This window comes from Nyctibius grandis, chromosome 1, assembly GCF_013368605.1.
Source record: "Nyctibius grandis isolate bNycGra1 chromosome 1, bNycGra1.pri, whole genome shotgun sequence".
Classification (NCBI taxonomy): domain Eukaryota; kingdom Metazoa; phylum Chordata; class Aves; order Nyctibiiformes; family Nyctibiidae; genus Nyctibius; species Nyctibius grandis.
Window position 1 is genome coordinate 18,920,957 of NC_090658.1, and position 14,160 is coordinate 18,935,116.

At 41.6% G+C, this 14,160-nt stretch overlaps 1 protein-coding gene across 1 annotated transcript in view; it reads right to left on the bottom strand.

Moving 5' to 3' along the window:
• The window catches only part of XDH (xanthine dehydrogenase), a 55,212-nt gene extending 41,772 nt beyond the window's left edge, over positions 1-13,440 (bottom strand). The window contains exons 1-5 of the mRNA XM_068421677.1: positions 13,263-13,440; positions 6,346-6,403; positions 3,942-4,038; positions 1,881-1,989; positions 689-815 (exon numbers count right to left, since the gene is read on the bottom strand). Coding sequence (XP_068277778.1) covers positions 689-815; positions 1,881-1,989; positions 3,942-4,038; positions 6,346-6,403; positions 13,263-13,316 — 445 coding nt within the window. The 5' untranslated portion in view covers positions 13,317-13,440. The remainder of the gene's footprint in view (positions 1-688; positions 816-1,880; positions 1,990-3,941; positions 4,039-6,345; positions 6,404-13,262) is intronic.
• Positions 13,441-14,160: the final 720 nt, after the last annotated feature.

A 14,160-nucleotide genomic window follows, 5' to 3' on the forward strand; every position in this document is an offset into this window, starting at 1 on the left:
TACTATGCCTTTGTGTTGAAATTTTAAATTTAAATTAATTTGGGGGGGGGGGGCGGGGAAATCAATCTGCCTTATTCAGTATTTATTTACCTCAATTGTGAGAGTCTAATCAGTATACCAACTACCCAGTCTCCCGAATTACAAAGAGGTTGTGTTCTCCTGCATGTGATTTCCTCTCAGGTCACTGCCGGAAGCATGGTAACAACTCTAACCTCGGCAATAACAGCAGCCTCTCAGATGATTTACGCAGTTGGATTCTGCCCCACTCCATCATGTATATTGCTGTCTTGGTCCTTTACTTGAGGTTGGATGGCCCAGATGGTCTCTGTCACCTCTGTAGGCTCTTGTGACAGCAATGAATAAACAAGGAGATGTGAAGGCTCTTATAAGCCCCCCAGGGCCAGGCCACCTTTTGTTCTGTGTTAAGCTTAGTGGGGTCCTAATCCGAGTCCGAGGCCACTTGCCCCTGCTTCAGGACAAACAATGAGCTTCTGTGAGATTTTCCACAGGCCATTTTTGCTCACTTCGTAGCACCTGGCCAATCTCCTAGTGGAGAAGATAGTTCTTAACCTCATAACAATAGCTATCTTTAACAAAATACATTAAACAAAGGTGCACCTCCATCCCATTTGGTGAAGCTGATGTAATGAAAGAATAGGTTGCATCTCTGCAGGGCTATGAGTATTACCTTGGAAAGCATCTTCTATGTCCTCCATTTTGGGGTCGGGTTTGTTCCGAAGCAACGTATACATGGACATGACAATGCCTGGAGTGCAAAAGCCACATTGGGACCCATGACTTTTTGCTATTCTCTCCTGAGAAAAAGTAACAACAACCATAAGCTCATAATATTACAGTGAGTTCATTGTTGTGCTTGTTTCTGTAACATCTCTGTTAAAAAAAAAATCTCACCAGAGGAGCTAAGACTATCATCAGATGTTCTATTAATCTGTGAAGCAGACTTCAAAGAAAACACTGAAAAGTTTGCATCTAGCCTTTGAACTCCCAATGTAGCTGAAGGTGACTAGAAGCCTCCGATGAGATCACGAGTTCTTCAGATTTACTATGCTAGAAAGGCTGGGGCTACCTATATAGACTTGAGTTTGAATTTCAAAGCTTAGCTGTTAGAAACTTCAGTGGAGGTAGGGAAAAGACGACAAGCAAACAAAGGTCAGACTAGCTGCCATCCGTTCATGCATGTCTAACTTATTTTTCACTTTGTTGTTTACTGTTTCAGATATTGGCACAAGTCCTACCCACTGTCCAAACTGAGATGAATCATAGACTCCCTTAAAGGAGCAGTATCTCTGACAAAGCTGAGGCAAGTCTGCTTCCATAAAAAGTGCATTATAACACCTTGCTTGAAGAGCAAGGCTTCACTCCTGTCACTCCTCCCCACCAAGAATATTTTGGGACTCCAGAAACACTGCTGAACCAAACCTTACTGCACCACTGAAGGGAAGGTTCCTAATCACAAAGCCAAGGTCATTCACAGAAGGCCATAGGAGAGTCAAAACCTAAATCAGATTTCCTGGCTCCAAGTCATTATACAGACTTTCACCACATCAGTCTTCCCAGTTCCTGGGATTTGGTCCAGGATGTGGACCAAATACAGTCACGTAGCCCCAGAACAAAAGCATTAGCAATTCAGCCCAGATCACATCGGTTAACTTGTTAGGGCACAACAGAGTTGCAGCATTGACCTGGGAGTTTGAGTCTGTCACTTTGTCATTCCTGCAAGTAAAGACTACTCATGTGGAAAGTCAAACTCCTGGCTTTAACATTATGATGGAGGTCCCAACACCCTGGAACAGGATTAATCAACATAAGAATAAAACATGGATAGAGGGTTTTTAAAGTTAACAGTATTAATATCTTACCTGGGCTGGGTGCAGCTTGGATTTCGTGTTTCCTATGCCTTCAACAGTGGTTACAGCTACATGATGCAGGGCACAGACAGGGAACAGGCAAGCATTGGCAGTATGGTGGCTAAAATAATAAATTAAGGTAATTTCATTTGACAGTGCTGCTCAACAACACGTGGGTCGGGGCAATCCCAAGCACAAATACAGGCTGGGTGGAGAATGGATTGAGAGCAGGCCTGAGGAGAAGGACTTGGGGGTTGGGATGGTTGACAAGAAGCTCAACATGAGCCGTCAATGTGCACTTGCAGCCCAGAAAGCCAACCGTATCCTGGGCTGCATCAAAAGCAGTGTGGCCAGCAGGTCGAGGGAGGTGATTCTGCCCCTCTACTTCACTCTTGTGAGACCCCACCTGGAGTACTGCGTCCAGCTCTGGGGGCCCCAACATAAGAAGGACATGGAGCTGCTGGAGCGAGTCCAGAGGAGGGCCACGAAGATGATCAGAGGGCTGGAGAACCTCTCCTATGAAGATAGGCTGAGAGAGTTGGGGCTGTTCAGCCTGGAGAAGAGAAGGCTCCAGGGAGACCTTATAGAAGCCTTCCAGTACCTGAAGGGGGCCTACAGGAAGGTGGGAGAGGGACTTTTTACAAGGGCATGTAGTGATAGGACGAGCGGGAATGGTTTTAAGGAAGAAGTTCTTTACTGTGAGGGTGGTGAGACACTGGAACAGGTTGCCCAGAGAAGCTGTGGATGCCACCTTCCTGGCAGTGTTTAAGGCCAGGTTGGATGGGGCTTTGAGCAACATGGTCTCGTGGAAAGGTGTCCCTGCCCGTGGCAGGGGGGTTGGAACTAGATGATCTTTAAGGTCCCTTCCAACCCAAACCCTTCTATGATTGTATGAACAAAGGAAAAAGGGAATAGGAGGACTGAAGAGTACTCAGACACTGTAGCAGTGGACACAATAGGAGAACTTAAACAGATGTGGTGCAGGTGTTAGTTACAAGCCAAATGCTATAGCACCTATTCAGCCAAAGTTCTCATCAACTTCACCTGAAGTTTAAACTGAGTATGCACCATAGGATTTGACCTAGAAATAACAACTTTAAACATCCTTGTTTCATGTTAAGCTACAGAACCCACATAAGTAATTTATAGGGGCAGACTACAAATACCAAGGTGTTATACAGCTGGCCTGGCCCACTTGCAAAGTTATATAAGAGCATGGAGCTCTTGGCCTTCTACCTAGGCAACTGTTTCTAGATAGCACACATGGAGAAAAAGTCAAGGCTGAATGGAAAATAGAATAATGTTGCCAAAATTCATATAGGAACTAGCTACTTTATTTCATTTCTATCAAGACAGAATAATGACCCTAAAGATATCCTATTCAAGGTCACATTACTAAGCAGAACCACTAAGTTACATTAACTTGGGATTATCTATCTCCAAGCATTATTCCAAATATATCAAGATTTCAGTGGTTTCCATTCCCCACAGAAAAAATAAACTGGGGCCTGTCCCTCTGCCTCATCCTCTCTCCATTCCCCTTTTTGTTTGATTCTGTTCCTTCACTCTTCAATTAATTAAAGCGAGAACAGGAGGAAAGTTTATGTCTCAAGAAATAAGAGTCATTCTGAAGGTTACAACAGAAGTAGAGAAAATGTGAATATCTGCTAGCATACAGAAAGCCGATTAATGTAGTAATACAATAGCAATAAAGATTTTATCAGAGTAATCATCATTTGGGTCATCACAGCAAAAAGTTATATTACATTGCAAGAAAGGAACATAAAGGTTTTCTGAATTGGGAAAAGGCAGATAGCCTGTGTGCTAGAGTCAGTGCAGATATTTCAGGGTACGATGAAATAGTTCCCTATCAGCACTGCACAATGCTGTAGGAAAAAATACCTTCTTGTGTTGGACTTCTGAGTTTATGTTCTGAAAGTGAAAAATTATGTTTTGGCAGAAACATACATTATATAACTTTTTTTTTAAAATAGTACCACATCTGGAATGTCAAGAACCTGGATCTGTCCCCATTTCATTTCCCTGTTGAAGAGTTCAAATGGCAAAGGATACAGTATTTTCTTCCGAAAGGGATCATACTTGGATATCATAACAGTGCAAGCACCACATCCACCCTCTCCACAGCCTAGTTTGGTTCCACATAGGCCTACTGAGAGAACAGGAATCAAGGAAAACATGAAGAGCATTGGCAGAAGCCTGCTCAAACAGTTGTCAATCAAGGCTTATCAACAAGTTCTTGCTGGAAACCAAGCACTCATTTTTTCTGCTTAATAATTTAACATAAGCAAAGTTTCAAATGCTGGCATATGAGCTTTAAGATCAACACCCAAAGCCCTAATAAGGAGGCAGTCCACATTCCAGTAGACTCTTAGGATAAACAAAACATTTCTAAACTTCAACAGTTCCCACTTTCCATTACACTCAGAAAAGGAAATGACATAAGGGAGAGACAAAGCACTTAATAATTGCTGAGCAGGAGCTGTTCAGGCATTCAGCCACATCCCTGAGACTCATGGTGACATCTTCTTCAGCACCTCTCATCAGTGCTGGTTGACTTCTTCCTACACCTGGTGATTCCTACCACCTAGAAGGCACCCAGGCAGGGCAGTCACGCAGTGCTACAAGTCATACAGTTTAGCACTGACGTGGGAGCTGCACTCAAACTGCTCACAAACTACCTGCATCTCAAGGGTTATGGTCTGGCCACCCTAGCTTCTCTCTTGGCCCCGTTTATGGTGACTTCCCAAGCAATGGGGAAGTCTAGAGACAAAACCAGCCAAGAACATTCCCCAGTAGCCTGGTCCCCAAAAACCACAGGAGGGAGACACTGAGAGCCAGAACTAGCGGAGATGCACAGAACCTCTGCACAGACACCTGGGAATCCACAAAGTGTATGGACTGGCCTAAGCAGATTCCTCCACAGGATGCAGAGTGCATGTCTCTACTTTTCAATCAGGAATTACATCAAATATTCTACAAAGGGATTTCAGAAGAGAATTCCTCAGATCACTTCTGCTTTGAGTTCCTTCCCTCATTAGAAGGTAATTAGACTTCTGATATTTATTGTGAAGTGGATTGGCCAAAGCAGAGAGACTTTTGGTGTGAAAAGAACGGCTGCTTTCGGTGGCAATGGACGCATGCCTGTACTGAGATAATCGTCTTGATGCCTGTTGCTTCTCCACAGGCCTACAGGAAACTCAAATTATCTTTGCCTTCACTACAAAGATTCTGGAACCAACTATTTTCATACAAGCATGTGTCTGCTTCAGCAGAAATATAGCTTTCTTATGCCATCCAATGCTTCCCTTGACAACAGTGCTAATCTGCCTCAATAAAACATGTTTCTCAATGTATTTGCCTGACCCTAGCCAGACATCTACAAAATAAGTTCACCAGAATGTTCATGAAGAAGATCAGAAAGTTTTGAAGAGCTCAGATTATCTCCTTACGAAGTTATATACATTAGATATTAACAAGCTTAGACATAAAAGGTCTAGCAGTAAGAAGTGCACACAAACACAAGAGTCATGCCACTTATCTTCCCTCTCGAACTTTATCCACCCAAGGTACAACCAGACAAAATAGGGCTGTTGATAGTTTTGCTGGAAAGCCCAAAGAGGAGTGTGATTTATATCCCTGTACTGCTTTCAGATCCCAGACAAACAGAACATGGCAGTATGGTGAAATAAGTATCCGTGATTCTTTTTAAGGAATACACCAACACAGATGTGAACAGTTTGGTGTACATACACACCTAGCTGGTCAGACAAAAACCTCAGAAAACATGGAATGACACTACCTACTGAACCAGACCCAGTATAGCCAGCCTGGTCATCACAGTAATAGCTACCCAGCTCCTGAAGCTAATCTGACTCGTGTGATGACCAGTTGCAAACAGAATGAAACATGACTGTTTGCATCCACTCATGTAAAGATGCCCACAGTATGTGGTGGGAATCCCTGCCTCTGAGTTTGCGTCCCTGGGTCATCTGATAAACAGGCCATAGGATAATCAAGTTATTGGATATTAACTATCCAGTAATATCCAAATTATTGGATGATACAGCAAGCAGCTCAAGTGGCTGTAATGTTTTGGCCAGAAAATTCTTTATCATTTTTATGGAACAAACCTAAATTTCCTTCAATTTTATTGTCTAAATATTGCTTTCTTTCCATCATATTCTAATTCCTAGCAATTCTAAGAGTTTTCACTTTAAAGTATTGATAAATTATTTAAAGCTTATTTAAAGTCTATTATTTAAAATTTGCTATTGTTTAAGCTTGGAATACCAGCTGTAATCTTTGCCAGCAAGAAATACCAGACCATGCAGAGCACTCCCTCTCATACTCTGTGCACAAGCTCTGCCTAGCACTCAAGTGACACACAGAACAGTAAACAATTATGAAATGCTGTAGGCATTTAAAGCCTCATGCAGTTTCTTCTGACACTGGATACATTTTCTTCGTAGATAGGTTAGCAGAGTTGTTTCTGGGTCCACATCTTTTTCCACCACCTGCAAGAAGGGAAAGGTACTGTTACACACAGAATGCTTTACAACACAGATATGTTAGTTGGAAGGAGAAAGTTTGATCTTCCTGCAACTTCTTTTCCAAAGCAGGTAGCAGAACCACTGGTTAACTCCGCTTACTAGGTTCAGCAATGTTGGTCACATATCCAGACACAACATTTCCTTGAATTTATTGTGACAGAGAAAAGTATATGCATTACATATATCAGAGTTTTTCAGCCATGGCACACTGAGGCAAATCTTAAAAAAAACTTTCATCAAAAATGGCAAACAAAAGTAGTAGCAAGCAGAGAGAGAAAGAACTGTGTTTTGTACTCGAGTTTTGAATTCTTGACATCTCCTCAAATTGTATCTCGTCTTTATTGACCACGCATAACTGACCTCTGTCCCTTCTCCTTACTATTAGAAGAGACAGAGAAAATGAGCAGGTAAACAGAATGACAGAAACTGCATCAGTAATAGACTTTGCATACAAAAAAACCAAGTGGAAACCCTAACATGACCAATACAGGTGCTGCAGGACAGACAGCAAGTACCAACCATCTTGAAGTTTGTCTTTGTTCCCTGCTAACGTTAAATCAATCAGTGTTATATTAGTAGCCATCCTAAATGTGGGAATGTGAAATTCCAATCAAGGATAAATTTTCTCTGCACGTTTTGAGTCAGCTCCATCCTATTAGTGAAAAACACTATTAGCAGTTATATATTAGACATAAAATTAGATTTTACTTCAACCTCTGCCCAATGGTCAGAAACCAAAGTTCTGCCCTTGCCTCCAAATGGCCGCAGAGCTTGTCTTCCCCTTTTTCTGTTATTAATAGAATGTCAAGAAACTTTTCCAAATTCACTGTGTGCCAGAATGTAATCATGCGTTCTTGGCTCTTATATTGTGCAAGTCCTAAGTACAATAGTTACAGTTTATTTAAATTAATCACTCCCAGTTTGAAGGGCAAATTGAAACAGAGGTCATTTGTGTAAGCCTTTTTTCTTACTGATAAGAAACCTTCACAACTTCTCTACTGCTTCAATTTTATGCCTTTGACACGTGACAGTGTTATTCTAAAGAGACAAGGTTCATACTTCCTATTTGAGTCCATGTTTTTAGAACCATACAATAAAGTTGCTGCTACAAAACACAACTGGTCATTTTTTGCACATCTCATTCCTGCATTGGGAATAATCTACAAGGAAACAGAGGTCATTCTTATAGCTTAGGAATGTCTTACTGTAAATCATGCAGCACTCATATTGCTGCTATTCAGAGCAGAGTGTTCCTGTTACCTCACCTTCTGGATGCACAGAAACAAGTCAAAGCACACAGTGGCTCTCTCATGACAAGTTGGTACAGGATAAGCACATATATCCCTCTGCAGTAGTTTGGTAAACAGACAGACATGAGCATCTAATTTCAAAATGCTGTGACTATGAGCGTCTCATGGACAAAAGGCCTTTCACAGCCTTTTCACAGGCAAAGAGCCTTCCCCAGCAACTCATACCCTCGCTGTCAAGCTGAGTTTCTTCCTCGGGGCTATGCCAATGGCCATTGCAAACCCTTCCAAAGCAGCTTCCAAGATAGCCAGGCACAGAGAAAAAGCTTCAGAATAGTTTTCCAGATGGTTAAAGACTATTGAGATTATTTTATACTTAGATAAAAGAATATGTCTCAAGAAGTTTTCTTGAAAGAATCCAAGAAGCACTCCATTATGTACTCCAACCAAGCAATTAAAAGTTTGGCCCAGTGAAAAAATAAAAATAAAACACGGGCCTAAGCCTTATTCAGCAAAGCATTTAGCCACTCAGCTCCACACACTTTCACTGAAGTACTTAAGCATTTGTTAACTCCCTAAGTCAAACCTTTTCGCTCAACTTTATCAGAAAGTGGCTCCCGCTATGCAGTAGGAACATGTCCTGAACAATCCACACTCTTATCCTGTTCAAACCAATAGCCCCGATTCCTACTTCAGTCACTTCAAACTGTTCCGTTGTAGCTGTATATCTGCAATGCTGGCAGAGACTTGGGATCAGAGAGAGATAAGGGGTAAGAGTTTGGAGGACATTCTGGATTAAACTAAATCTCACACATCAGAGAGCAAGGAGTTATTTCTTTGCACGCAGACTCCCGGTGGGGAGATGCTTGTTTATGAGTCTCTCTTGCTGGCCACAGAGTAAGGACTTTTTACTGTTCCTGCCTTTTGTTCATTGTCATTGATGCTGGTTTTGTCCTCCAACATGTCATTCCTCCAGCAGTTTGTTACACTGACCTGCTGTGATCTGTTCTTAAAAAAATTTTAAAACCCTGTGGGGGGGGATAACATCTCTTGTCTGATGCCCAGAACAATATGATTCACAGCTCAATATCTTACCCATCAAAACAATTCTTGCTCACCTCCCCCAGTGTCCTTGTACAGAAGGAAACTGAAATATACCCATTGCCTTCAGTGGGAGTAGGATCAGCCTGCTTATACACTGCAATTAAAGAAATATTTCCTTTTTGTTCAGTTGCTGGTTTTTAGGGTTTTTTTTGTTTTTTAAACCAAATGTCACATTGCCAAATACATCAGATTGATGGCTACATTTTGACAGATTCAAAGCTGTGGATTTTACTGCATGTGGTAGCTTAAATATTAATCAAATCCAGAAAGAAAGTTTGCTGGAAATATTAGGATAGCACTGACAGTCAAACGACCCCCAATGAATTTGCTCTGTACTGCTGTATTTGTACTATACATCTATTTGTCTGCTGATTCTAGGAGTCTTAAAGACTCGGATCACCTCAGCAGGGAGCCCAGCCTGGCCCTACAGTTCTTCAAGCTTTAAGTACTACATGGAACAAGTTCCTAAGTGGTTGTCTACACTCTTATAGCCCATGGGCTGGTCCAGAGAGGTGTTGAGCTCAGTTCCCCATGGTTTCATGTACAAAACTTGGATCTCAATAAATATTTTGTTTGCTGTCTTCTCTACCTGCCTTTCACTAACTCAGATAACTTTGCCTTCAGAAATAAAGCGTCATATTTAATTCAGTATTCCCAGAAAGTTAAACAAAAGATTTTTCAATTTAAAAGAACAATAGTTGAGCAAGGTAAATAGAGGAACAAAAACGAAGAGAAAACAGAAACTTTCCTAGTTTACCAAACAACATGTTAAGCTTTCCATCAGCTGGGGTCTTTAAATGAGAAACAGATGCTTTTCTGAACAAGAAGCTCCCATTTAATCTCTAATCCCTAGACACTCAATTAGTTGCAAGAAGAGAAGGTGAAAGGTTGCCATGCAGCAAGTCAGACTAGTCACTGGTAAAGGTCCCCTAAGCCCTTAAAATCTGTGAATGTGTATTCCTGGAGTCAATGAGAGATTTCAAATTCATTTACTAGGGAAGAGGATTAGAACACAGATGAACAAACTGAATATAACCACACAATGTAAATCTGCTATTGGTCATGAGAACATTTTGTTCTGCTTTAAACCAGCACACTGAAAACTTGTAATTCACTGTTTATGTAGGACCCAGAGGGTCCCAAAGCTCAAAAAAATCCTGTATTTTAGCTGGTCCCATCTGCAAGCATCCACAGGCTTTGGAAGAGGTCTAATGTGGCTTTTCCAGCATAGACCCCCTCTTAACATTCAGGATAGAAACAGAAATATTGACTCCACATGTCTGAACTAAAATTACATGTGACATATGCATGAGACAGACTTGTCAGCTGAGGAAAACAAAATTGCCATTATTAGCTTTAAATTGCATTTGTTGTTTTCCATTCTAGTCTAGGCAGACTATTAAGATAACTTTGTGTTAGTTGTGTGCCAAGCTTTATGCCCAGTGAAGTAAACAGGTGCTTAAAATAAACAATCCTGAATGTGAAGTATGCTCAGCTGTTCTGAGGAGACTTTTTCTTGACAGCATTGCAGACCAGGCTAATGCAAGAGAGAAGGATTTGCTGCCATGAAAGTCCCTATCTTATCAACCACCTCTTATCACGCAGTTTTGTACCATGAGAGAATATCAGCAGCCCATTAGCAATGTCAAGCTGTCACAAATTCACACAGCAGTAACCTTTCCCACTGGCCATGCTATCACACTCTTTGCAGCGAATTGACTAGAATATTTAGTTAGGACTCCAGATGGATGGAGCCATATCCTAACTTGCTACCTGCTCTGTCAGCAGCATTGCCCAGGCACTTCCCATCACCCCTTCCATTACATAACTTCTCATGTGCAGAAATGTCCCAACAAACTCCACATTTGTTGCCACAGATCAGATTGCCCCATGAGTCCAATTCTCTCTCTTAAACCTGCATTTGGTAGGGGTGTAACTCAAGGCACTTTGGCAGCACACCCAGAAAGGGAATAGAAAAAAATGTCACTGGAGGCTCTGTGTAGAGCACAACCCAGGAAGCCCTCTCAGCTCTGATCAAATGGAACCTGCTCCTTTGCTAGCACTGCTGGTTCCATGAGCCAGCAGGGATGGATGCTGAGACAGACCTGACATGTGGAATGAGTTGGTACCATTGGTAGTACTAATCCTTCCCTGGTGTTTTTTTTTTTAGCCAACAACTGCCAAGATCACACTGTGATAAACCTCTTTACACGTGCACAAGGTCAGCTCCTAGATGTGGCTTTTGTAAACAGGAACTGCAGTTCCATAAAAATTGCTGAAATGCACCAAGGGCAATGTCATTCACAGCATGTTTGTTAGCTCCAGGACACAGCAAGAACAGACAGCAGATACAAAAGGAACTGGTTGCCTTCTGCTGCTAGCCTTCAGAGCCTAGGCTGCTCTTTCTCCCCTTCTCTGCCTCACCCCACATGCATAAAATAGAGTCTCAGCAAACCAGTTCTGTGCAGCTCAGTCTCTTCTCTTTTGCTTTGACTAATATATATTTTCATATGTTAGCCAAGAGTCTCCTCTGGGAAGAAGGGCTTTTTTGCCAATTTACACAGAGCAATGCTCCTGTAATACCTGAGCACCAACCAATGCTGAAGCACCAGCTGTAAATGTGTATAGGAATTTGTTTATAAATTCTTCATACCTACCACGAGTGGCATATTTGTTTTGAACCTTAGCTGGTCTGGCACCAGAACTACAATTCTCTTTCATTAGGGCATACCAGAAAAAGAAAAGATAGCATACTCAGCCTGTATCAGGGTCTGGATTACCCAACATGTTTGTCGCAACCTCCTACTGCAATTCTCAAAAAGCTCCCAGTTCACCCTCTAAAAATGGGGGTTCACAGAGGAGGGATCTGAAATCATTAAAACCTTCACAGAGCAAGAAGATCACAAGTTAATAGTATAGCACCTGTGCCCATCATAGCAGAAAATTCATCAGATGAAATTCACAGATCATCTTGTCCCACTGCTTCACGATCTTGATTACCAGACTCAATTAGGTAGCCATGATTAACTTGCAGCTTCAAGTTTTCACCTCCCTCTAGAAACAATGAATGGCTGATATGTCAATTAATGTTGACATATGAACCATTACTGATCTGTGTGAGCAAAGCTTCAGTTGTCATCCTTCTTTATAAAACCTCAGAACCAGGGCTGGGTTCTACATCAGTATTACATTCAAGAGCTCTTTGACTAACTTATAATCCATACTAGATGAACTTCATTCTTCCACTAACTACTGATACTTAAATAAAACAAACCTTTAATATCAAATGTTCTAGTACCTTGGAAAGTTCAAATTCCAATTCAGTTTGGGATCCAAATTCCTAACTAAAACACCCTAATTGTAGCAACAATCTTATCCACATTTACACTTGATTAAATTAGCATGAAAGATCAACAAAAGCAAAATTGATAATAATCCTGTGCCAGTCTGTAGGGCAGAGCACAGAGCTTTTTAACCAACTAAGAATATTGTGCAGTCCCTCAAGGGATTAAAAAATTAATTCTCTAGCCCAAACTTAGTGCCGCACGTGATTTACCCCTAAGCAGCACACAGGGAAGGTCCACAAACTCTTGGCTCCACAGTACGCAGTGGATATGCAACCCTCTCCCCTCTCCAAGTTTCCTAGCTGGAAGCTGCTTTGGCACAAGTTTTCCTGCCCAAGTATCTCGGCAAAGGGAAGGTGGTGGGGCAAGATTAGCATTGAGCTGAGCTCAGAAACAGAACCAACTTGGTACTTTTAGTTCAAAAAAGAGGCAGCCTTGACTTGTTACAAGGGTTTGAAGAGTCAAGGCTGCAATGCTAGACAGGGAAAGTCCAAACTGAGAAAGGAGGCTCTGGGACAAACTGTTCGAAGGTGTCCAGCATGTGCAAGGACCACCCCATCCTCCTGTGAGACCGTGACACTTCTTAAGTAATTGTCAGCAGTTGATCTAGGAAACAGTATCAGTTAATGGGCTTTGATTTTAAAGAGTTTTCTAGCTTCTCAAATGGAAATGGAATGCACATTTTACTTAAATCCCTTTTAAAAATCAAATGTCAGAATTACTTACTGAACATGTGAATTATATATGGATGCTTACATTTGAGTTACATTTTTCAGATCTGTTGTAATTACTGGAATTATTTCTAGTACAAATGCCTGTATTAAGTCAGTGCACATTTATTTAAAAGTAGTTACCTCACAATTGCAGTAAACTATTGCCAACAAATCTAAAATGTAAAAGGAACATTATATAGTTGTGTTACTCTTTCAGTAATTCACAAGGTAAAGTCAAAGAAGAGAAAAAGCCACTTAGCAAAGCAATAAATAGTCTTCACAATTTAATATTTAAAAGTCATGGCAATTGTGTTAGTATTAGAAAACTTCAGAGAAGGAAAAAGATGACTAGAAAAATAAGTAATCAAGCCCCAGTCCGGGACCAAGCCAGACAGAAAGCTGGAATCTTCCTTACCTTTTTCCCATTCACAAAGAAAACAAGTTCATCCCCTGTCTCATTTGGAGCCATCCTGCACACCTTCCAAAATTCACTCAAATAGGGCCACAGATCACCCTTCCGAGAGCAGCCCTACACCCCACAGCAAAGTAAGCACCAGCGATACAACAAGTAATATGAGTCTGCCTCAAGAATGTTTGACTTTATTTCTACATCAGTGCCCTGTGAAACCCCATATTATATAAGAGCCAACGAAGAGGCGTGCCAGCTGCGTTTGGTTGGTGCTTCTGCAGCAGTAACGACAGAAAAGGAGCTGGAACAAGCAGAGTGACCCGCCCCCTTTTATATAGCAATAGATCACAATTCAGCCGCATTCCCTTTAGATTGTACTGCCAGGCTTGAGGCACTCAGAGTGTGCCACTGCAACGGCTGCCAGGAATTCACTGTATTTTGCAATACAACGCAAACTCCAGGGGAGGGAGGGTTCTCCCAACTATCCCTCACTGAATATTGATAAGAAAAAGCTCTGTTTCCCTTGCTCTGTGCATAGCCATCCACCTGACATTCACCACACAGGGGTCTCTAATGAGAGCACCTGCTTATTTAAAAACTCCTCAAAATATGCACATCAGCTAGTAGACTGACTGCAAGACTATTTCGCTATTTTTCCTTACAGTTTTAAAGCTACAGTACCCTCCACCTGCGAGGACATAATTTAAAGAGATATGTATTTGTCCAGATAAAAGCAACTCTAGAGAACTGACACTCTGATCCAGCACTTCAAAAGAGGTGCTGGACTAAGACCATAATGTTTTCACTGGGCCCTTAAAGCATGTAGGCTTACCTTTATCAGCTTAATCCTCACATCCTGGATCTTACCTGTGTGTTGCCAGTGAAACACAGAGGAAAGCCAATT